The sequence below is a fragment of the Athalia rosae genome, chromosome 5 (genome assembly GCF_917208135.1).
Source record: "Athalia rosae chromosome 5, iyAthRosa1.1, whole genome shotgun sequence".
Taxonomy (NCBI): domain Eukaryota; kingdom Metazoa; phylum Arthropoda; class Insecta; order Hymenoptera; family Athaliidae; genus Athalia; species Athalia rosae.
In genome coordinates this window covers 9454328-9479633 of record NC_064030.1, presented here as the reverse complement: position 1 = coordinate 9479633, position 25306 = coordinate 9454328, and the positions used below count along the sequence as shown (strand labels likewise).

At 37.0% G+C, this 25306-nt stretch overlaps 3 protein-coding genes across 6 annotated transcripts; 1 reads left to right on the top strand and 2 right to left on the bottom strand.

Annotated features, from left to right (window-relative positions):
- Positions 1–824: 824 nt before the first annotated feature.
- On the bottom strand, positions 825–12644 carry LOC105692873 (V-type proton ATPase 16 kDa proteolipid subunit c). Its single transcript, XM_012412375.3, has 3 exons — positions 12364–12644; positions 9030–9219; positions 825–6016 (listed from the first exon to the last, which is right to left on the bottom strand). Exons 1-3 carry the CDS (start codon positions 12443–12445, stop codon positions 5809–5811), a joined length of 480 nt encoding a protein of 159 aa, XP_012267798.1. The 5' UTR covers positions 12446–12644; the 3' UTR covers positions 825–5808.
- A 357-nt stretch (positions 12645–13001) lies between these two features.
- On the top strand, positions 13002–17126 carry LOC105692883 (periodic tryptophan protein 2 homolog). Its single transcript, XM_012412394.3, has 14 exons — positions 13002–13132; positions 13273–13385; positions 13459–13553; positions 13653–13781; positions 13858–14128; positions 14221–14628; positions 14713–15217; positions 15281–15618; positions 15692–15839; positions 15921–16098; positions 16184–16327; positions 16443–16517; positions 16602–16821; positions 16905–17126. The coding sequence occupies exons 1-14, from the start codon at positions 13115–13117 to the stop codon at positions 17050–17052; spliced, it is 2790 nt and encodes a 929-aa protein (XP_012267817.2). The 5' UTR covers positions 13002–13114; the 3' UTR covers positions 17053–17126.
- Positions 17127–17132: 6 nt separating this feature from the next.
- LOC105692884 (glycine receptor subunit alpha-4) lies at positions 17133–24472 on the bottom strand. Of its 4 annotated transcripts, none has more exons than XM_012412396.3 (10): positions 24339–24472; positions 22884–22968; positions 22226–22299; positions 22045–22144; positions 21816–21970; positions 21078–21233; positions 20842–20982; positions 19317–19546; positions 19073–19213; positions 17133–18118 (listed from the first exon to the last, which is right to left on the bottom strand). In XM_012412396.3, the coding sequence occupies exons 2-10, from the start codon at positions 22931–22933 to the stop codon at positions 17864–17866; spliced, it is 1302 nt and encodes a 433-aa protein (XP_012267819.1). In that variant the 5' UTR covers positions 22934–22968; positions 24339–24472; the 3' UTR covers positions 17133–17863. The 4 variants fall into 4 exon arrangements, 3 of the variants coding, with proteins under 3 accessions (XP_012267819.1, XP_012267820.1, XP_012267818.2); XM_012412397.3 differs by lacking the exon at positions 24339–24472 and adding an exon at positions 23910–24046; XR_007278594.1 differs by lacking the exons at positions 22884–22968; positions 24339–24472 and adding exons at positions 18823–18978; positions 22528–22804 and having other exon boundaries at positions 17982–18118.
- Between the last annotated feature and the right edge of the window lie 834 nt (positions 24473–25306).

The following is a 25306-nucleotide window of genomic DNA, read 5'->3' as shown; positions in this document are numbered from 1 at the left end:
GATGATCGGAGAAACATAGCGTGACGTTTTGAATCGAATAACAATTGATGGAATTAACGTTATGTGACGTGTGTCCAAGTGGATGTATGGCAGTTATAGAATTCTTCCTAGTTTTACACAGTTTTCTTTTACTCCAAAGTTTTCTTTTCAATTATACGTTTCAAGTTTCTAATTCGTTTATCCCTTGTCACGTTCATCACACAATATGACTACATAGTTTTTCATATACCGGAAGTCGAAGAATAGGTAATCACCGCAGCTATATACATGTGAGGAAGTGCGCTGTAATCGTTTGTTTTGTCTATTTTATTCTTACGATATACTGTCATTTCATGTAGGAATCAATCATCTTCTCTGTATCTACGTATACGCGTTGGTACAAGAGCTGCAGTGAAATTACAGTCTACACGTATTTTGGATACCAGAAAAAATAATGAATTCTTTCATCTTATTCTTCGAGATTTATTGTGAATATAATAGGAAGTATAGCCTCGATGTTTATGGAACACGACTTCGAACTCGCAGTTATAATCATAGCTGCAATTGCTTTCAAGGCTGCAATGGAAAACCAAGGCTTTTTGCCCTTTTTACGTAAGCTTAAGGCGAGATTAGGAAATTGCTCCGCTAGCCTATCATGCGTTACATTAAATTTGACTCTTTTACAATATTATTACGGAAACGGTGGAAGAGAATTTTTCGGAATAAATTTTTCTTATTTCTTATTTAAAGAAAAAGGAGAAAAAAAATAATATCTAGGGTATATGGAGTGATAGGGATGAATACGATTATGATTATAGAATGAGTAAATATCTTCGTCTACGAACTTTGTTCAAATTAAATTTTTATTAAACACGGTTTTTTTCTGTAACATCGAGGACAAATTGTAACATAAATATTATTATTGATCATCACTTTCAGCACTCAACAATGAATCTATTAGTATAACACTGGAAGAATGTCCCTGCAGGGGCGGCGAAGGGTTTATTAAATAGTATATAATTGATATTAAGTTTTTTTTCATTTTTCATCTACTCGTCTTCACAGATTTCAATGATTTTTTTTGTTTTTTTTTTTACATATACTTAATCCCTCTCATTGCCTCTGCCAGTGCTCGTTTATGATACTTTTTAACTATTGCCACTCACTCACTCTCTCTCTCTTTTTCTCGGTTTGTAAATTTTTATTTTTTTTTGTTTGCTTGTTTGTTTGTTTGTTTGTTTGTTTCTATGTATCTCTCTCTCCCTCTCACTCTCTCGCTTCTACGCCTATAGTATGTGAGTATAGTTTATGCATTAACACTTCATACATATTATGTGTATGTATATACGCTATTTTCACAGTCTGGTGTTGCAGAAGACTGCAAGTCTTATGCTGCATTTTGCATCTACGTTCGTTCGACACAGTGTATAAATTGTAGTGATGCGAAACCTAATCTAGCCTAGGCCTTTATATATCCATATATGTATGTTTTTTCCTCAATATATATATGTGTGTATAATAGATGATGATGATGATAATAATAATAATAACAACAATAACAATATGCAGAAATACACATTTATATACTATTACGTGCAGGGTCTTATATATACATGTAAAAATCGCGGTGTTACAGCGAACTGCAGTATTTGATCTTTTTTTTTTTTATTTTCTCTCTTCATCTAATTCATCTATGTTTGTTTAAAAATGTTTCGGTTATTGGTTGACAAACTATACGTATATATAATCGTACTTAAGCGCGTTTATAATCAAGCTGTTTCATGATACAATAATACAATATAATTATATGTGCAGGTATTCAATTGGAATCACGCATAAAGATATATCGAGGCGCAAGCTTTCCCTTATTTCTGATATTTTCCTCTTCTGAAATTCTTTTTTCTCCGAACAAGAGATTATTTATTTTATTAACGATGTGAAATAAAATTACAATGCGGCGAGCAAGCGAGCGAGTGAGCGAGCGAACGAGTGAGCGAATGAATCGGCGTTACAAAGTGGATGATATTCGTCTCGGTATTTCCGCCCGCAAGATACAAGGTATTTTCATTTATTATCTATTTTATACACAACCATTAAGCTGCTGCTACTATTATGCATGAAATGTATGTACATACATATCCGGCATCAGCTGTGATATTATAATCGCTGTAAAAATTTCCTGATGTTAACGAATCTGTATCAATTACCGTCATCTATATACTCTATGTTTCGTTTAGAGAACAAGAATAACAGATATAAATAAGAGAAAAATAGATGATACGAAAAAAATCACTTTCATATCATGCGGGATCGGTTTAGCTAAGAAATATTATGGACAGTCAATAATTAACGTGCCGGTCGGACGCGTCGACTTTCCGTTCTTCGAGTTGATAAGTTATCGAAAATTATCACGGTTGTTGTAATTGTGGTTTGAAAGTAACAATAATACGCGTTTCCGAGTACTGGCCACATCCGATCATCAGCTCCCAAACGATCGGCTGGGCGGACTATGTATCCGCGATTTTTATTTTACTTTTTTTTCTATTCAAAGGTTTCTCTCGTCGACGGTGAATCCCGACACGCACTCCGTTTAAGTGGACGATGAAAAGGTTTTTTCTTCCTCAAAACCGTCTATTATAAATCGTGAATGGCTCCCTCGTGCCTTGATTAAATCAACGCGGCCGACCGCGCGGTGTGAACAAACTTATTATGGAATGTACAAATTGTATTCATTTATTTAAATCATTAATTGTTTATTCATCTTTTATTATTTTTACTTTTTTCCCTATACTTTTCGTTGACAAACAACTTCACTCTGTTGTAATTTGTTGTTTCAGTTCTTCCTTGTTTTTAAAATTTTTTTTTTTTTCTTAAATATATTTTTCATTAACTCCTGGTATTACGTTAGCAATGAGTTGGTACATATATTTTCACCGCGTACACCCGCGCGATTAATGTAATAATGCAATGCATGTCATACGCGGCAGTGGCAATAGAAATGGAAGTGAAATCGGAGCCGGTCATCCCGAAGAAAAAAAAATATGAAAAACGGCTACGTATTTTGTCGTTGGCCTAAACGACAATTTTTTTAGATTTCAAACATCCGTCTTCCGCTTCTTCCTACCCCCCTCACCCGCTACTAGCCTAACCCGCGGGTGTTATCGATAAATATATTTTGCTATACATATATTTTTTATGTTTGACCTCTTATAATACTATCGCGTATTTCATCTCCACTATCTATTTTTTTGTTTTGTAACATTCGCGCGTCTACGTTGTAAATGTCTGTCTGCCTCTTCTACTTTATATTCTTCTTTACTTCTTCTTCTTCTTCTCTTTATATTCATCAGCAATATATATATAATTTTTCTTCATCAATTCTACTATATGTATTTTCTTCCACGTAATCCGTCTCCTGTAATTAGTTGTTTCTCTCTTTCCGCCATCGTCGTCGTTGTGTACAAATTTTGTTAAATCGACATCGTTAATTCATTTAATTATTTCAGTTATTGTTGTTTAAATTAATTCTTTTTTCTATTTGTTACAGATATACACAGAAAATACGACGAAAGAATAAAATTTTTAAAAACTTCCATCTTTATCGAATCCGCTCATTCCCTCTCCTCTCTTTACTTTCGATAATTACGTTTCGTAAACTTCTCTTCCTTCTTCCTTTGCTCTACTGTACTCAACAAACGAAAAAAAAAAAAAAGAAATAACAAAAATCATCACGACAAACGTGCTGATGACATTTCGTTTGTTTAAAAATATAATTGTGCATTTACAGTTTTTATCATATGTATGTGATTGTTTATTTTTTCTTTTTTTTCTATTTTCTTTATTTTAATTTTTTTTTTTTTGCCGTTTTATTATAATAATCATATGATTCTCTATAATTTACACTCGTTGGAGCCAATTAATTTAATTAATAATTCAATGTTAAAACTAAATGCTAAAAATGATCGACCGATTGATTTGACAGTATGTACTATACAAAATGAAAGAGACAAATCTCGCGGTTAAATTAGTGGTGTTCTGTGATTCCTAGTATAATTTTTTTCATTGTTCCCCTCCCCCCATTTTTTCTAATCGATCGTCTTCAATTGATAACTCAACCAATCATCGAAATGTCCGCCATTCAGTAATAATGATGTTAATATTATAATAATAACAACACAGTAGCAATGATAGTATAGACAATAATTATAACAATATTACCCCACCATCAAATTGCATAATTACTTTTGCTCCCCGTTAGATTTGATTTTTTATTCATTCTTCCTGAATCTTGACAATATAATAATAGATGTTATTCACAACACAACCAATAGATCCATACATTTATAATATAGACATACATATGCACATCCACATACAATCGCCCTTAGTATTTTCGTAAGTTTGTTTTTTTTTCCATTCTTTTTGGTTTTCACACACTCCTGAACTTGTGATGTCTGCTATTATTACTACTGCTGCTGACTTTGCTGCTGTCACTGCCGACGCAACAATATCATCGATGGTGCATAATAAAAGATGAACGTTCTGTGCTGCCGTTGTGTGTGATTGTTACTATTTTTTGTATGATATCGCTTCGTTTAGATTAGTATAAATTTTAGTTGTGTCCGCATGCATTCACTTGTTGATGGTGTTGAGGTAAAGGGAGAGGCCTGGATACCTGATTTATACACCTTTGTTTTCCGTTTAATCGTATACGCGTGCGTTACTTCGTGATGATTTTTTTCTTGTATGCATTCGGTTCATTTCTCAAAATTTTAATTTTTTTGAAAGATGTCGCGTGGTACACTAAGGGAGAATCATCAGGAAAACGTCTACATGGTATGCACCAACAGAAAATATGCAATGAAGATTCAATGTAACATACGCTACGATAATATGTAGCGATATTAGAGCAGTACAAGTAATAGTTGGCTGATTATATAGGATAGTAGATGTATAATTCGTTAAGTTGAAGAAAATAAATTTCTTATCAATTCATTTTTTTCTTTTTTGACGATCCGCAGTGATGCGATGATGGTTTTCTTTTTTTCCAAATACGTTAATATTTTTATTTGATTTTGTGGTTGGTGTGTTTGGTGGCGGTGACCTTTGCGAAGGTGATTGGTGCGACGATGACGATTTTTAATTAAATGATATGATGCGTGTCTGAATTTGCGACTGACACTTTGGAAAATATTCCTCCCCCTTAGTTACAAATTTATTATTTTTTCTAATTCGCAGTGGATGAAATAGAATTTTCTAGCGGTAAATTATTATCAACATGATTATGATTTTTTTTCGTCGGCTGTTGGAGCGGTGCGTTATTATATATTTTATATGTTCTTATTATAAATTATATTTGTGCAGCTCGCATTCTTATCACTTTTTATTATTCAATTCATTATCCGTTTATTCAATATTTATCATCAGAATACCTTTATCTTTCGTTGCGATACATCGTCTTTCAGCTACGTAAATTGAAAAAAAAGAAGAAAAAACAAATGAAATTATATCAATAAACCGCTGTCACATGCACTAATACATTCGAATCAGTGCAACTAGTTGTTCACAGATGTGAAACAGCGTCGTTTTTTTTTCATTGTTCTTTTTATTATCATCAACATCATTTGTATCTTTGATGATTTTTTTCAATGAGATAGCGACGGTCGTCGGGGTATGAATTAGATTTTGATAATAATTGCGAATGTGATAAAGTGAGTTGTTCATGTTGATCTCGTTATCGATGTTGTAGTTGTTTATTTTTTCGATGGCCTTATCATTAGGGGGGAGAAAAATATTCCCGCGTGAATTAGTCCCGTTTGTAGTACCACTTCACGGCTTGGTGAAGAGGAAGATGGCGACGATCAAACCGTAGAGACCCAATACTTCGGCGAAAATAAGGATCAAGATCATACCGACGAACAGACGCGGTTGTTGGGCCGTTCCTCTTACACCAGCGTCACCCACTATTCCAATTGCAAAACCTGCAGCTAGCCCGGAAAATCCTACGGCAAGTCCAGCGCCGAGGTGAACAAATCCTCTGAAACATAAAAATTTCATCTTTCGGTTATTACTACTCAATTTAATTCTCGAAATGATGAGGAAATCTGCATTGTGCTGAATAGGATCTTCGATTTCTCATTGATATAAATTCATCGCAGCAGGACGGTAAACCAAATCAACATCGACGGAAGTAATTTCGTACGCGGTTCGGTTGCGTCATTTGGCCATTGGTTATACAGCGATTCATATACATCATTTGGCTATAAAATTGCGTAGCAATATGTGCGCAATGGTAGTTACTCCGTCACAGAAAGACACGCTGTATAGGTAAAAATGTCGGAATGACAACCGGGTCTATATCCGTCCGGTGTGTCGTGTCCAGACGAGCAATCTAACTATAGTTTAGAATTTAGAGTCTAGACTCTAGTGATGTATAGGTATAATACTGTGTGCCAATTGGTAGTTGGTTTCGCGTAGGTACATAGTATACCTACACACTACCTGCGTGGGAATTACACCCTCGATTTTTTATCTTACATATATTTTCAAATATTTATACTTTGGTATATCCCGTGGTACCATACGCAGAATTTGCAGATTCGTATGTCATCAATTTCAAAAAATCAGTTTCATCTACTGGAATTTCGTGCGTCATGTAAAAAATAAAAAAAAAAAAAAAAAAAAAAAAGAAAAAGAAACATTCTCACGGTAGCATCCGCAGTTTATTCGCACTCAGAACTCTGCAGAGGCCATAAGATCGAATTAGACTCATCAAAAGCGCGTGCGCAAAGTGGAAAATGAATATTTATACATTCATATAATATAAACGTGCGTATGCATATTGTAGCGAAGGAGCTACATCGATAGGTATACTTAAATAAATTAAGGGATGGAATGCTGGAGGGAAAAAGAAAAATATAGGATCTAAAAGTGTATCAGAATGAGTTGTAGATTACGTACGACGAGATGAAGGTGCTTCAGAAATTAAGGTTTTACAATTCTGTTGTGACATTTGATTTTTGGGGTCAGGCCTTGAAAAACGTGCGGTTAAATATAAATATAACTTAAAAGTTTATACAGTACAATTTATAAATATAACACGGTCGAGTGTTAAAACACTTTTGCAGAGTAGAAAATCTATTTTTAATAAATATTGACGTATGGTTGCAATTTCGTAACGAAAGTCTAGCTATGTACGTACATACATAACGTATGGAATAGCCATAAATAGCAAACGCGTAAAAAAAAGAAATTCGAAAAACGAAAAAAAATCAAATCAGATCATTTATTCGTGCACTTGTGATTGAACCATATGTTACTTTTTCCTCCTTTGCGTGCCTGGCCAGTTGTAAGAACGGCTGTTGCAATGGGACATTATGTATGCATCGGATAATAAAAAAGAATTGATTTGTCAACGACGACAAATTGCGTTGTTCGTCACTTCACGATTCATATTGACGCTATTGATTTTTTCTCGCAACAAAATTATTCACTTTAAATGTTAGGGTGAGGATTGAGAACAAGAAAAAAAAAATTAAAACGCTTTCGCTTTACGCGAACATTATGAGTATACACGTATGTGATTCGCCGGTTATTTAACGTTATCGTTATTGAAAATAGTGATTCTCATGAGGTGTATAAGAGAAAGAATAAAAGTAGATTTGACATTACCGAAGAAGTGAAGTATCACTGTCAAGTTTGTGCCAAAAAATGAAGCGGGAAATCCCAACAGTAAAACATATGTCCGAGAGATAAATTCACACGTACATGATTCGATTTTGGCAGCTGTGATGCCAACGGCCGCAACAAGTATCGACGTTTAATAAAAGGTCGCATTGCACTCTCAATTCTCATTGAGGATTCCGGTTCGAAGCGGTTATAAAATTTCTTGAAAAACGAATATAATTTACACAATGATACGCATTGGCTTTTTTTTTTTTTATAAAGATTCTTACGAGTCTGCAATGCTGGCAATTATTCGTGGAAGTTTACACGGTGGTTGTGACGCGATAAAATCATTTCAATAACCTGTATCACTCGAGTGACGCTACCGACGAAAAATACAATCGCGAGATAAGCCTTGGTCTTTCACAAGGAACTCCAATTGATCCGTAAAATGGTGAATTCTAGAGTTACTGATCTCCCAAACTCTACAGTGCAGACACAATACTTGAACATGTTCGAACGTTATTCGATATACGTATACAATGCCCAAAAATATTTTCTTATCCACCAAAAGGATTCCTTCACCAAACTAAAGCCATGTGCCTTTCTGGTATGATTAGAAACTTCGTACATAAATGTCAGGTACAGGTGCCTATGTACGTGTATATAGGCTACGTGAAAATCAAGTACAGGAATTTATAGATCGGCTTTCAGGTATATACAGACCTACAACAGAAAAAAAGACGTACAAAGAATGCCAATATATAAGAGAGACCTCGAGAGAGACCTACTTGACCTGACCTGGGAGAATTCACATGAAATACATCAATGATTGTAATCGACATTCCGTCTTCTTATACGATTAATTATGAATACTACAGTAATTAACTTACAATGTCTCGCGCTCGAGACTATATTTGAAATTATAAGATTCAAGAAATTTTTTATATTTCCGCAATTGTTTTTTTACCTGTAAAGACGAATGACTCAATGTTATAGCTGGTTTCATTAATCTTACGATACGAACTAGACGGGCGTTTCGAATACGGGTTAATTTTTGTTTTTGTACCGCATGACATAAAAAAAAATCTTCCGACAGGTCAAGAGCGGCTTTTGCGAAAGCTCGTGAAGCTCTTAAAAGCTTTTATATCGTCAGCTTAAATCGACCTCTGCAGCTTCAACGTATATTCGCGCGACAGCTGCTCGGCAAAGAAGCGTCAATAAGTAAATAAATAAATAAATCAGGATGTGAGAAATAGGATCCTGACAAACTGAAACTCATTGGAGGAGACTACGGGCTACGCATTATGATCAAGCGTAAAACATCCTGCAAAATTACGAATAATTATTTAGATTAAATTTGATAGGGAACTGATTAAACTCACCTGTAAAGAGTGTAGGTTGGAGCCGCCTCCACCGACCCCACGATAAGAATCGCCACCACGAGACCGTAAATGGCTATAATACCCGCCATGACAACAGGAATGATGGATTTCATGATCAGCTCGGGCCTCATGACGGACATGGCTGCAATACCAGTTCCGGATTTTGCGGTACCATACGCCGCTCCAAGAGCTGTGTGAAAAAAAAAGAAGAAATAAGAAATTGATATGATTTTTGCTAATGAAAAGTAGAAAACATTAAATACATATATAATGTTTCAACGAGTGTTTCACACCCATTCTTTCACATTAGCCCACAGCGATAATCATTATCAATCAAATGAGGTCGAAAATTCCAAAAGGTTTTATTCTCATTGTCAGCCGAAATAATCGCTATCTTGAAATGGGATTCGACGAGGGATTCGAGATACCTACTTATGCGTAGTGCAATTATCTTGTCGGCGTTTCAGTGTCGAATTTTTTCTCGGTGGCTTAATGCCGGCAAAATTTGTTGGTTTTTTTTTTTCTAGTAGAAACCACGCGTTTGTCATAAAACAATTATATTATATAGATGTGCAGACTGCAGAGTATTATATTGAGTTGGTGCCAAAAACTCTGCCTATCTGGCGCCTAGCGTATAGTTACGTACATACATACTTTCTCGAATCGTTTTTGCACGCACAATATTATCATCGCCAGAAGTTTATAATTTACAACATTGTACATCCGAGTCAAGCACCTGAAATGCCGAACGGAAGTAACAAGCAGATATGCTTGGTGGTTCCTTGTTCATTTTTCATCAAGCCATATCGAGCGAATTTCGCGAGCGACTACAGCGGTTGACAATTTATACTAAATTGTTAAATTTACTCACTTCGACTGCTGATCATTTAACAAAACAATAGTTGACGTTTTTTTTTTTTTTTGCGTGATATAGGTTTATCTTACATAGAAAGGCTAGTCACAATCAGTAGCAGCGGCAGTGAGCGCGAACATTACTCAATAAAATGGTGAGTCACTCGGGCGTTTCATATCGCTTCTGGTATGAATTCGTATTCGAATTGTTTTTACTTTCTTAAAGTTAACGTTTCAGTAAAACCTATTTGACCACGAAAGTTTACATAGCTGATACTAAACAGAGCCGAAGGCGAAGCAAAAAAATTTTTAGTATAGAAATTTAATGACGTCGAATGTTAATAATTATATTCTTATGCAACGTGCACTACAGAATAAATCGTGAGCTGTAAAATTTTCATTTACATCTTACCGGTATTCCGCAAATATAAAAATATTATTTCAGGCCGCATGAATGCTATGACATTGCTGGCCGTTAATTGGGAGCGTGGAAATTAATGAATGTCGACATTATAATTATGAGCATTCTAAACCGTGAATATAAAGAATAGCACAAATGGTATGACCAGCTGTTGAAGTTCGATTTTCAAAACATGGTGTAAGGATTTAAAAATCGTGGTCGTCTGTGCAAAAATCCCGTAAGAATTTCCACGTATACGTAACTGCACATTATAAAGCGGCATCGGTTTAACATCCGAACAGCATAAATTCAACGGGTTTTTTATGTTAGGCCGTATGTACACATCACGTAATAGTTACGCCCCTTCGCTATCAACGATTCACAGATACCGCGTGACAAATGGACGGCAGCGAGGAGGCACTATATTATACTATATACGCGCATAAAAATTTTTAGCCTTAAATTTTTCTATTCCAAGAAACTTTGACCATTGCATATTATCGCATCTAAAAAAGACTATTTTCAGAGGTCAACTAAATTTTTCTCGAGTTTTGCCAGCTGCGCGACATGAGACGGTTGGTTTTTGAAAAATTAAATAGTGGAACGAAAAAAATAAAATAAACAAGTCTGAAAGAAAAATGAGCTGACGGAATGAAATATTCGCTGAATCGAAATTAACTGAAATATCAAAAGTACAGATTCTACTAGAGGCAATCGACAGCATGGGAAGATTCGATTTTGGGGCGGGGCAGAAGAAACATTTCGCGATATGCCAACGACGGCAATTCTTCAAGGCTAGAATTTTTGCCGGCTACATGTTTTATGTTTCATGTAATCTCTGAACCTTCAAAAAAAAAGGCCCTTGATATACGGGAATTGAAATCGACGGAATTTTTCCCAGTTATTTGGGGTCGTGAATTATCCAGATCTCAGTTTGCAATTCAGTGACTCGAATCATTAAGTACATGTTTTACTACAAGGAGCCGTGCCGGTCACATGACCACTCGTGTTGGTAGTCACATGACAATCATGTAAGTCCCAAGCCTCGTGAGCAGCTAGGGGGGCGTGGCACAGCCCATGGATTGTATGTTTTTTTTTTTCTATTCCTTTTGAATTTCAATGCTGATTCGAGTGGTAAAATGGATTGAAATTTTTGGTGCGAATATTCTAACGTAATGGGGTTAAAGAGATGATGATATGTTCTGCAGGATATGCGATTTTCAGCGGCCAATTTGGCCCGGAACCAAAATCTTCTGGACGGCGACGAGGTCGAGCTCTTGGTGTTTTTTTATGCCAGGTTCACCGAGCAGGGCTTTCATAGAGCCGGCTCCGAATTTGCGATCGAAACCATTTCTGCAAGCCTCGCTCCTCGTCTCAGGCGCAGGGGAGAACGAGAGACGAGAGTCGAGACTCGAGAGAGCGAGATTCGTATTGATTTCTAGATAGAGAAGGTCTGACGCCCACGACGAACGACGAATATACTCGACTTTGCGCGCAACAAATGCCTAGCAGCCGTAGCTAATTCTTATTGCCTTAACATGTTTCTAGGTAATCACCGTCGTCGTAAGATTCCCCGGGAATCACGATCGGTGAATTTCGATCGTAGCAACGGAATCTCTCCGCTAGAGCGAGATGAGTAGATACAGAAGGAGAGAAGTAAATTAGAAATGAATGAAAAAGAGGGATAGAGAAATAACCGTTATGAAACATGCCTGATCGCAATTTTGACTGCGAAGACGACAGTTTGGGTATATGCGAGTAAAATGGCACGAGACGACGTTTTCTACTCATTACGAAACGAGTAATCTAGATCGGGAAAATGGCGCTCCAAAATTGGATCCAGACTTCATAGATTGGAGGTTTATATGCCGAGGACTTTTTTTGTACAATTCCTATTTTTCGTGAAACATGACATCTTTCCCTGTGCATGCAAATTTAAAGTATCCAACGGCAGACTTCGGATTGTACAGTGAGGGTGAATTGGTCTACTAGATTATTGACCGTTCGCCAAACAATGAACGACAGGTTCCCTAAAATCGTGGACTTTGCGCTTCTTGCAAACAGCCGAAGCCCGAAACTTACCGGAAAAGATGATAGCCGAGGCGGCACCCATAACTCCAAAGAATGGCCCGTAGACGGGAGCTGATTCCGTTAGTGCACTCATGTTGGCGAGTTTAGTTTTTAGAGTATTTACAGGTTATTAAACACAGGTCAGTGAAGAAGAACAATCTTCACACACTCACTTCACTAAACTAGTGGCACTGTCAAATATGGCCTACACAGTGAAAAGGGTCATGTGACGGGGAGGATGGAGGTGAGATGTGCGCTGGTCGGGTGGGATGTCTATCGTGTTGCTATTGGCTCCCAACTAGACTGAAACTCAGCGAAAGCGAATCGCCTTCGATGTCTTATCCTTGGTAGCTGACGTCAGTGACAAATGTAGGCTCGCTGACTGGACGAAACGTTTCATAAACGATCGAAGCGCTACGGTCTATCAAGTCTCGTGACTTTCATTTCTACGGTTTTCCCACATTTTCCAAATAATTGTTTCTCCGATTATGAAAAATCGATAGCAAAATGCTTCCTTAATAATAAGAGAATGCAATAATCAATCTCCACTCAATATGTCTTTGTTAATTTACGATTTATTTATATTAGCCGACGCCCGATTTTAAACACATGACTCGATAGGAACGCCACCCTAAATTGAAAGCTGCGCTGCATAGCGATTTTTTTTTACTAAACGCAACCACGAGTCATTTAAACATGTGGTTTTAGAAATCAAAAACATCTGAACTTATTACTTTGATGTTTTCCAATTTTTAAAAATAAAATGAAGTTTGCTTACAAGGTATTATCAGTATAGTTCAATTGTTCACATTATTTAAATTCGTGATCTTACGATCAACTCTATTTTCACATATTTACTTACAATTTACTATTCCTAACCTATAAATAACGTTATATTAATCAATATATTATTATTTACAGTTCAGTAATTTATTGGGCACCGTTTACAATAAAGGAGATTTAATATTTTCTCCTGATGGATACTCCGTTATCAGCCCGGTGGGCAATCGAATTACAATTTTTGATCTAAAAAAGTCAGTACCTACTTAGGATTTTTAAATTTTGTGTGATGATTAATGCTATTGACTATTGTACAATTGTTCACAGTAATAAGTCCATGACGCTTCCAGTTGAAAGTAGATTTAATTTCACAGCAATCGATATAGCACCAAATGGAGTCACATTAATTGCAATAAATGAAGGTCTGCACTTATAAATTTCATAGACAGTCTGTATTCTTTACGTTTATACAGAAGTATAAAACTCTGGAACCTGAAACTTGTCTAACAATTCCATTGCAGAAGGAGAAGCGAGTTTAATTAGCTTAATAAGCAGAACAGTCATTCACAAATACCGATTCAAACGACCGGTAGCATGTGTGAAGTTTTCACCCGATGGAAAACACTTTGCTGCATGTAAACAGAACAATGGTGAATTGAAATTTCCTTAACAGAAACTATAAACATTTTGATTATAGATTTCTCAATTTTTTAAAAATTATTCTAGTGTTTGTATTCAAGGCACCTGGCCTATTGACGGGAGAATTCAATCCATTTGTTATGGAACGAATTTTTCACGGTGCTCAAGACGATACTACCTTCATAGACTGGTCTTCAGATTCAAAAATATTAGCGGTGGGCTCAAGAGATAACGCCACCAGATTATATAGTCTTGACAAATGGGCCAACTTTAGAACTTATACATTTGGAAGCCATACAAATTCTATAGTGGCATGCTTCTTTGAAAAAAACTCTTATGACATCTCCACAATTAGCAGGTAGTAGATCATGAAAGTCAAGTGGGTAAGAGACTCCTGACTAATTTTCCGATTTATTACCTTATCTTTTTCTTTTCATGGTTGCCCTTCAGCAATGGTCAACTATGTGTTTGGGAATGCAGCATTGAACCTGATGCATTAAAAGTATGGGAGCCTCGGGTAAAAAAGCAAAAACCCAAGGATAGCGACAGCGAAGATGATATCGATTTAGATAAAGCCTTGGAAAAGCCTGGAAAGGGAAAAAGGGCGATGAAACATTCGATTGAAAAAGACGGAGAAGATGAAGATGAGCCTGAAGAAAAAGACACCAAAGTAGAACCTCTACGATATAAAAGATTAGCAAGACACTATCTAGGAAATGAACTCCAAAATCAGAACCGAAATGCCGTTCTCACTTCCGCCGCTTATCATCGCAGTACAAAAATTCTTGTCACTGGTTTTAGCCATGGAGCATTTTTCATTCACGAAATGCCAGAAGTTAACATGATCCACTCCCTTAGGTAAACGATAGTTTCAAAATACCTATGACATTTTAGATAGTCAGCAAATATTTCTAACAAAAAATCTTTCGATATTTCTTCTAGCATTTCAGACCAATGCATATCTGCCATTTCATTGAACAACACTGGAGACTGGATAGCCCTTGGTTGTTCCAGCCTAGGCCAACTCCTTGTCTGGGAATGGCAGAGTGAAAGTTATGCCATGAAACAGCAGGGGCACGGTACAAACATGAATTGTTTGGCATACAGTCCTGATGGACAGTACATTGTGACAGGTGGCGATGATGGTAAAGTCAAACTGTGGAATGCATCAACTGGATTTTGTACGATCACTTTTCACGAGCATACTTCAGCTATTAGCGGAGTTTTGTTCAGCCACAATCGAAAATTCATCGTCTCAGCCTCTCTTGATGGCACGGTCAGAGCCTACGACATGACAAGATATAGGAATTTTCGTACTTTGGTGTCGCCTCGTCCTGTACAATTTGCTTGCCTAGCTTTAGATACTAGCGACGAGTTCCTCGCAGCTGGGGGACAAGACGTCTTTGAAATTTTTCTGTGGAGTGTGAAAGTTGGAAGGCTTCTTGAAGTAAGTATTTCGAATCTCATATTAGCAATTAGAATCAGAAATAATTGCTACCTTTTTCATTAGATTTTGAGTGGTCATGAAGGACCAGTCGCGAGTCTTGCCTTCAGTCCGAGTCCTGCTAGTTCGGCATTAGCTTCAGTTTCCTGGGACAAGACTCTGAAATTGTGGAATGCGATCGAAAGCGGGTCTAGTCACGAAACAATCCAACTCACAGCTGACGGTTTATGCGTGGTATATAAACCAGATGGACAGCAAGTTGCTGTCGCGACATTAGATGGACAAATTTCCTTTTTTGATTGCAAAACTTCTGACCAACTTGGGAGTATAGAAGGTAGAATGGATCTCGGTAGCGGACGATCAGATACAGATCTTGTAACTGCAAAACAAAGTTTACAGGGAAAGTGTGTAAATTATTTTGGATATTTGATCCTTACTCACTAATAAGTATTCACTAAATCTACCATATCATTTCAGAGCGTTCACTAGTCTTTGTTATACAGCAGATGGCATGTGTATACTTGCCGGAGGGCAGTCGAAGAACGTTTGCATTTACAATATCCAGGAATCCATACTCTTGAAGAAGTTTGAAGTCACCCAGAATCGATCCTTCGATGCTGTCGATGTGAGTTTAGGTTATCAAGATACCATATTTAAAAAATTGTTCCAATAGTGATAGATGACCCTTGCCTCAATCCGCGAATAGGATTTCATCAATCGTAGAAAAATGACTGATTTTGGAAATCTGGCGCTTGTCGAAGATCGTGATGAAACGGAAGGAGGAAAAGTAGCCCTGCGTTTACCAGGAGTTCGAAAGGGTGACATGGCAAGCAGAAGTAATAAACCCGAGGTTAGAGTTTATGGACTACAGTTTTCTCCCACAGGTAAAAATACAAATTTTTCAACTTCGTTCTTCAACGTACGATGAACTACCTGAAAAAAACCGATTAATTTGTTAAAAAATTTCAGGACAATCCTGGGCAGCTGCCACCACAGAAGGACTTTTGATATATTCATTGGACATGGGATTGGTGTTCGATCCGTTTGAATTAGATGTCGGAGTAACACCTCAGACAGTAAAAGAAACTTTATATAAAAGGGAACATGCCAAAGGTTCGTGTTTATCTCCTATTATCTTCATAACAGGGAATTTGTTCGTCACAATAACTGAGCAGGTCTTTATTCAAGCAAGCCAACATGTTAATATATTTTTATTGGTTGATTGCAGCACTTATGATGGCACTGAAGCTCAACGAGAAGCTTTTGATACAAGAAGTTATTGAGAACATTCCCTACAAGGATGGTAAGCGTTTAATAATTTACTAGTTATGAACTATAAAATATCTGTAACAATTACTATATGCAAATGCTTTTCTTTCTGTCTCAGCTGATCTGACAATAACAGGCCTCTCTGATGTATACATAGAAAAAGTATTAAAGTTTATCGCGTCAGAGCTGGAGAATACGAGGCACATCCATTTCTATCTTTTGTGGATTGACGCGATACTAACAAGGCAGGGATCGAAAATAAATTCATCTACACAGATGCCCGTCTTGCTGACCCTGCAAAAAAATATGCAGAAAAAATACGATGACCTTAGCAAAGTGTGAGTAATATTTTTCGACGTTACACTTTGTCCCTTTTGTGAAGATTTATGCGGGCTAATGAAAAATTAAATTTGATTTTCAGTTGTGACTTCAACCAATATACGATCAAATATATTCAAAGACTGGGAGAACATAAAGCGCGAATAGCACAGGTAGAGAAAAATAGTCGGGAATCGAGTGACGAGGAAGCGCAAAATGAATCTGTGACCGAGGAAATGGAGGTCGATTAAATTTTCATTGATTATAAGATCTGTACATACTTTGAAAACCCTAAAAATACAAATTTTTCATAATTTGGTATTTACACAACTGCGTTTTTTTCCAATTTATTTTACATAAAATATACATCTCTCTTTTTCCTCTTTTGGTCATTTTTTCTACACAAATATTACAGAGCTATTACTTATCATACGGAACCATAACGGAATCAGAAAAAACTGATTTCTGATTATTCTCTTTGGTCGCTGATGATGGCACAATCGATAAATTTATTCCAGTAACTTGAAATATCCGATACAAAGCGAAAAGATTTAGCGGAATGAACTCGTTTATCGCAAAATAGAGTTTCGACTTCTAATATGAATATCCAGCCACTAAGTCTTGTCTTCGAAGGAAACATAAATAAGTAGAAAAATTAACGTAACACCGCTTATTGATGCTCATCGTTACTTCTTTCGTCAAATTATATTGTGATACTTGTACTAATGCTCGATCGGTAGGTATATCTTTGATCTTCCTCAACTCATGATATACGAGGAAGATATTTCGTTGTTTTGCATCAAATGTTCTACAACGAATGCCGTGTATATCTATGGCCGTATATTAATTTTTAAAGCGTTACATAGAACTAGCCGGCAAAGTCATTGAGTAATTTTTTCAGTATTATTTATAGACCGTGGTCAAGACGTATCTTTCTTAGTACACACAGAGACACAGGTATTACTTATGATTAGACTCGTTAGTCGTCATTGAGTCTTACCCGTTTTTAAAGAAAATAACATGAATCTAAAATCGGAAAAATAACATCGAATCGCTACTTGATTAAGACGCTTTTTTAAGCAGAAGTATCGGCCAATAAAGCACAACGAATAGGAGGAATAAAGCAGGGAAAACAATTCTACTTTTACGATCAATCTGGTTCCACCGCGTCTTCTCCATCGCCGCTCCCAGTTCGTGTTCGATCCAAGAAGTCTGCAAGAGTCGGCTTCCGGCACGTTTCTGCCTTGGTTGAGGAGCGTAAGTAGATTCGCAATCCCACGCAGTCATGCAAGGAGTTTTTTCCATTGCTGCTATTTTCTGTAATAATAAACATATTTTCTCCTATCTCCCCTTAAATGTTTAGTAAAAATAATTTAGAGAAAAAAAAAGTCGCAAAGGTTCTTCTAGTGCAAAGTAGAAATTAGGGTCAGCAATTTTCAGGTGTCATATTCGTGTATACTGTGGAATGGGAACAGTTTAAATTGTTGAGAGTATAACAAGTAATCGTAAGTATTAAGTAATCGTGTAAAGTAAACGCCGAGGGACGCATTCATCGTTGTGAAATAGATAATATACGTAGGTAGGTGAACGTAATTTCTTCTGGGCATTTCTGGGTCTTGACGCGTTATCTGTGTAGATACCATATCATATCAACTAGCGGTTGGATCGCGAATGTGTTTAAAGAGCCATAAGATTGGTAACGTCTCATAGTCATTAAAACCGACAATTCTGATTATATGATTGTATTAATACAGGTGTGTGTTTCAGACTGCAACGCGAGAGGTAATCAGCACATTATTCTCACTCGAAAATTCGTAATCAAAATATGCTCCAAATTTTCCAATCACGACTCTTTGATGTGCAAGAAAAAAAAAATCAAAAAATTAGCATACTTCATTCGTTCAAAAGAAGATATGATTTTTACTTTTTAACACCCAACAAGGATCACCTGTGGGTTACGTGATCGCAGTCGATTACGTAACTCAGTAAGAACCGCAAACAAAGTAATGAATATTTTATACCTATCATGTGTTGTTACGAAACTCTGGGACGATCAGTGACAACGGAAACCATCAATCCTTCTTGATCGGTCGAAATAATCGGAAGGATTTCGTATATCCTGATCAAAAGATATGCCTATGGTCACCGCCGGTTACATGTTTTTTGTGTTGCTTTACCTTTTCATGGATTTCGTGTGTTTAATTGTTGAATGAGAATTTTTATTTGAACAATGGTCGAAAAAAGAGCAGATGAAGATCTTTGATTACGAACCATTGGTAGTACTCGAGGAAAATTTGTCGTTTGAGTGTCGATCTCCAACTGATAGCGTAGATCGAGAACTTTGACCACTACAAATTCTCCCAACGCTGCAAAGACGAACACCATACAACCAGCCATCCAAAGATCCAGCGCCTGTTTCATTAGTTATTAAATTTCATTTTTAAGAGCACATTGCTGACGTTACAGATAGTTTTTTTTTGTCATTTTCTTTTTCCATAGTATCTTTTTTTTTTACCTTGACGTAAGCAACAGGTGGTATGTCGCTCTTCAAGCCGGTGAACATTGTTACGAGTGTTAACATGCTCGTAACGAGTAAAGCAACTCGGCCGGGTATAGCGTCCAAACCAAGCCAGAAGCTGAACCACGACAACATAACGACGAGAGTCGAAGGTGCAAAAGTCTGGATCAGATGATGTCCGATTTGTCTTTCAAATCGGAAGTAGACAACGAGCCGCGAAAAGTTACCTGCAAATCGTTCATTTTTTAACATCGTTATGGTTTCTATTTTTAAACTTTCGCAGACCAATCATTGTGGATATTTCCTTTTAGTAAATACCAAGCATAGTATTTTTACTAATTTGTGATACAAACTGAACTGCGAACAGTTAATCAACTACTTGCTATTTTAATGCCGTGAGAATTGAGTTGTGTAACTTCCACAAACGTTAGCTGCTCGATAATCTTCGCCGTCTAGAACAGCGGACTTACATTACGTGTTATTACGCACGAGTAATTTCTGGATGAATTTAAACGTACTTCGGCAATTTTGGTCTCTTCATTTCTCCGATCATGGAAGTGTTTTTGTATTGCGTGTTTTTCTAAAAACATATTGGAATGTCTTTATTTCGACGAAACAGGTCGTCATGGTTCTCGAAGAGTTTACCTCGAGAGTTTCTCACTTTTATCGTCTTTGAAAATTTAGATAAGATACGAGCGTCATTTTAAATCAATCAAATGTATACACAGTCGGGATACCATGTACGAGATTATGCCGCCGAAAGTTCTGGTATTAACGTTTCTTCGGTTTGAACTAAATCGCAAAGTCGAATTAAAGATCAAAATTTTCAACTATGTCGAGCGCAAAAAGCTGCAATTTCATCATGGCGGAAATTGTCGTGAAACATCTGCTGGCTACATAGGACCGCATGTAAAGCTGCATTATACACATTGTATATGACTATACATGTGTGTATACCTATCTGTAAGTGAGCCTCAATTACATCGACTTGGAATGACGATGGTGTACATCCTTGATCTAACATAGGTATATAGTGAATTCGAGTTTAACTTTGGACGAACATTCAAGGACCGGCGTTTATACGATCATCAGCGACACGTAGATAACTGGGTTCGAAACAGCCGCGGGCACCGTCTCGATACTTCTCGAGGGATCCTATTCGTTCTTTTTTCAATGTTAATCCGAAATTGTATGTGTCCAAATTCGATTGACCATGATTGATTGTGTGTATCCAATGAGTTTGAACATCGATATCGAATGCGCGCGGAGGCTTATCGAAAATTAAAAATGATTTATTGATCCCGCCCTCGTACTGATCGGTGCAATTAATTGAGTAGACGAAGATACACTTTGGCGTGATAATAAGACGAAAATCAATTATCAACTTCGTTTCGTGATTATTTTTTTTTTGCCGTGGTCAGATTTTAATTACAATACGAGGTTCGAGCATACGCTCAAAAATTAGAGGGATATGTATGAACAGACCAACCAAATGTTAGATAAAGTAGGAATAATTTTTTACCATTTTTTTCCAGCATGTACCCGGTTGATTCTTCTAGTTGCAAGGGTTTGCCGATGTTGTACTGTAACAGTTTTAGTTCTGGATTCATCGTGACTCCACCTTCGCCCCATCGCAGACGTAGTTTTTGATTATTATAAGAAACTAGAAGAAAAAAGACCATTGAACACAGTCAAAGATTGAAGGTGAGGCGAACGTACAGGTGATAATAAATATCAAGAAAAAGCAGCAGGACCTACAACTCTCAATGTAGATTGGACAGACTTGAATGTCCATTGGATAAAGTTGAAATTCCATTTGGCAAGCTATAATGGCGTGCATTCGGGCAGCGTATCGCACCGTCTTGTTTCTGTAGAGTGTTACCGAAGAAAATTTATGAGTCAACATCGCAATTTCTAAAACACAATCGAAAAAAGAACCACAATCAATATTTTCGCTGTACATTATTATCGTCATATTTTTTCCAATTTAAAAATTATACGGACGCCGCTATTGAATAGCAAACCGCCCGCAGATCTATGTTGTTCGCAAACACGATTTACAGGATAGTGACTAAAATCTCTGTTTTTTTTCTGATTCGTACAACTTCGAAGGCTGGACGAAGGTCGATAAGCTAATCAGAGACTCGCATTTCACATGCATGGAATATGATATTATCATGTGGGTGAAAAGTTTATTATTGGCAAGGAAACGGATTGAGTGGGTTGCGCACAAGGGTGAAAATATGAGATACAGTGAATAAATTGAAGAATTGTATCGGAACTCTTTATTTTGAGAGCCGTATAATGAGCTGTGATTCAACATTCCAATCAGCAAACATTTGAATGAAAAACTGTCCGAGCTCGCGAGTTTGATTGTGAGTAAAACTTTTTTCTGGTGGGAGATCGCGGTTCTATAAAAAGAAATTTCATAGAGTTTAAATTATTTTCATGGATTTCGTTTCGCTAAATATAGAATAATAAAAAATAGAAATTTACCAGCAACTTTGGAATTCAAAAAGTACGGATCCGGTTGCCATAAATTGTCAAAGAATTCGGGAGGTAGTGTAACGTAATCGTCACCTTCCTCAAAGATGTCGTCGGGCATGTGGAGTCGCGATTCTGTCCAACTTTGACGAACGAACATGTCGACCCTTCGGGAAAAGGAAAAATTCATGTAAAATAAGAAAATCGACAGAGAACTTCTAACGGAAATAAAAGTACCAACCGGAAATCCATGTCTTCGACGTTAATGGAATTGATGTCGACAACGTAAACGTTGAAGTCGACTATCACCGGCGCCCCTTTCCTCGACGGTGGTCTGATTTCTTTGATTTGAGAATTTTTTCGATTAATTATCCATTGGCCATCAAACTCCGTTATACTTATATGTTTCAATTACAACCAACCTTTTACATAATGTTCAGGTAAAACCACTCTGGGGCGTATAGAGTAATTCTTCTTAGCATCTGCGTTGAACAAACTGTAAAGTAATTTAATGATAAAACGGAAACAGTTTTTCAAAGTGTGGGTAAATATTCTTTAGTTATAGCTCATGGTGACTTTGTGTACGGCGATGAATAACGTAGATAGATTCTTATATAAGCAGATTACTAATTTTCCGAAGCTCACTAATCAAATAATCGCGTGTGCAGCTATTATTTATCATGAAAAAATTCACTAATTCTGTAAACCTATGATTCATTTATACTTTGTGGAAGATGATTTCGGCAGTGAAATTAAACAGAGGATAAATTGACAGATCAAATATCCACACAAGACACGCTTCATCTTATCTTCGGGAGGACCGAAGTGCCCTGATCAAACTCTGGAGGCGAACCTGTGCCTCGTGGATAAGCGTCGATTAAACTATTAAGATAGCAATTAAATGCAATTGACTTTAAACATCGTAAAATGCATGGTAACTATATAATACCACCAGCTGCTGCAGCTCGACGATTTTTCTCATTATTTTTTATTCTTCATTTTTTTTTTTTTTTTTAATCCCATGTAGCGTATCAATTAATAATTGATTCGATTAATTCGGTTAACCTTTTTTATACTTACAAAATGAAAATGAAGAGTTGCGTGTAATGTACGAACGGCAGCCTCATCATTATTTGCCACCTGTACTCTTCATTCTGAAGGTTGTCTGCGTAACATAAAAATATAGAAAACGATATTCAGTATAAACGTCGAGAAAGCTGTAACTCGTGCGAATTGTTGCAACGTTGTTCGCAACATTGATCTAGATACCTCACAACGCACCTATTACATTTTGCGCACCTATAGGTAATGAAAATATTTTGTAAAACTGAATTGCATGTTTTATAAGTGATGACGCCCCACAATTGCTACCGTCAAATGGCAATCAATTATTATATCGTGAATGCCCGTCCGACGTAATTTCCGGGACATGAATCTTATGTGGTTTTATATTCAACTGGAGATCGAATATTGATGGAAAAACTGCATATAAATTTATCAAACCCACGAATGCAAGGCTGATTCATTTTTCTTCTCCCCCATTATCGCTCGTTTCAACGATAATGTTGTACACTTCCAGATGGATCATATAGAACCAGTAAAAGATAGTCAGATAGGTTCATAATTTTTCAGGAAAAGCAACAAGTTATTATTCAATTATCTCTGTAACGATATAATCGAGTGATACTGGCATTAAAATAGAATAAAAACTAAAAAAGCTTGTACAATTGACCGGAATGGTCCAATTGTTGTTATTTTAAAAGTTTCCTGTGTCGTCAGAGCCGCCGACGAGACTGTGAATTCATTTTTTTCACCTTGTCAATCACGAGTCTGAATACATCGATACAATCATGATCATTTCGATGAATTATATATGAGATAAAAATGGAAAAGAACCACCTATAGAAATGTACGCGAACTGGTTAATTATTCTGTCTAGGGATATCGTTAGCCAAATTCCCATGGGATAAGATAAAACTGTAGTCTTTCCTTGGAGCCTCGTAAACATCTCTCATTTTTTTACTCGTTTTTTCCCCTCTGGCTTCGCGCACTAAGTTTCTCTTCATATTCGCATCTTCCCCTCAACGGGTATCTCGTTACACTTACCGCAGCGGATCCTCGCAAACTCAACTCCCTGATATTCGTTATTTTTCAGACATTAATGCTGCTGCACCGAACGGTTCTATGATTTATCACCAGAACAGTTATGAATTATGTATGATAACGCGTAAAAAATTCGTCGATTCAAAGTTTAATGATTCATGAAAAGTTGAAATTAAATCATCACCCAAATCATGATTCGACGAAGCACATGTCCATCGCGCGGAAATAATTTCGGAAAAAAATCGTTCGCTTTTGATTTTATGTAGGGGGTTGAAATGTAGTACCGATCGACTGGAATGATCGAGAAGACGATCAACGAAAGATTTGCGGCGAAGAAAAAAAGTAAACAAAGAAGGGAAAATATCACAACTGTAAGTGGTCAAAACAGTTCGGCAGCTGACTTGAGATTGACAAAAATTCAATTGTACTTACCGCCGGGAGAGCGAAGGAAGAGCGGAAGCCGTCAGCGACGTTGAGTCCAAGAAAGACGCACGGGATAAATCCTCGTGATTCTACGGCGAAAGCTGATGTGCTTGCAGATTCTGCGCGTTGTTTGCAGCGTCGCGACGCCGTCACTTTACATAGTACAGAGCGTACGTAGACCACAGGGAAACTGAACTTTAAAGGAAGGTTTTGTACAATCCAATGACAGGTGCAAGCGTCACCTCAGAGGTTTAATTTACCTGATTCCAGTCATTTTGATTCATTTTTGTTTAGACACCAGGGACTGCATCGGGACGAAGCCGAAGGATATAGTTTTGTAAACTCTTTAGGTCAAAAGTCATGTCATTAAAAATGCCGATGATTTTTTGAAACATTATTTTTTCACGTGTTCGGATGATTTTTGCCCTCCTATACAATGATTACGAAAAGATTTGGGATGATGTATCGTTGTTGGAACAAAATTCACAGGCAAATTATATATTTTTACGAGCGACAGACACCATGCACGTTTTTTCGTGATCAATTATTTGGCGCGGAATCGTGATCTGGGACCACGTGCATGCCGGTGAAATTTCTCCTTGAGGCTGTTAATTGGATTGAACAAAAGAGGTGCGATAACAATCTGAGGGCGATAGAAATAATTAAAAGGTATTTCGTCATAACTGGGATAAGCGTCGCGCGTTGCGTCGACGTAGGAGTACATTCTCCAAGGCAAAGGCGAGAAACTCACGTGATCGACAATTGTTAAGATCAGGGAAGCCTGACGAAAGTTCGCCAGGGTTATCACGTGCGGGCCTATTGTCCTATTGGTGTAAAAAAAAGAATCGATATCACTTCACCCTTTAAGCCCTTGCGTATTCTCAGTGTGCGTGCTGAGGAACGGAAAAATCCGGATTCACGTGAAAATAGGAATGCGAAATTTTTTTTTGACGATTCATTTAAGGATCGACGAAATA

Bases quoted from the DNA above. Each gene is read 5' to 3' on its own strand.
- LOC105692873 (XM_012412375.3), bottom strand. From the start codon at position 12,445: ATGAGTGCACTAACGGAATCAGCTCCCGTCTACGGGCCATTCTTTGGA. The intron at 9,220-12,363 runs GTAAGTTTCGGG...TTTTTCACACAG, and splicing joins CTCGGCTATCATCTTTTCCG to CTCTTGGAGCGGCGTATGGT. The intron at 6,017-9,029 runs GTGAGTTTAATC...TTTATGTTTCAG, and splicing joins CCAACCTACACTCTTTACAG to AGGATTTGTTCACCTCGGCG.
- LOC105692883 (XM_012412394.3), top strand. The intron at 13,386-13,458 runs GTCAGTACCTAC...AATTGTTCACAG, and splicing joins ACAATTTTTGATCTAAAAAA to TAATAAGTCCATGACGCTTC. The intron at 13,782-13,857 runs GTGAATTGAAAT...AAATTATTCTAG, and splicing joins TGCATGTAAACAGAACAATG to TGTTTGTATTCAAGGCACCT.
- LOC105692884 (XM_012412395.3), bottom strand. From the start codon at position 22,607: ATGAAGCGTGTCTTGTGTGGATATTTGATCTGTCAATTTATCCTCTGT. The intron at 20,983-21,077 runs GTAGGTCCTGCT...TTTTTCTTCTAG, and splicing joins TCCAATCTACATTGAGAGTT to TTTCTTATAATAATCAAAAA. The intron at 19,547-20,841 runs GTAAAAAATTAT...AACGATTTGCAG, and splicing joins GTACATGCTGGAAAAAAATG to GTAACTTTTCGCGGCTCGTT.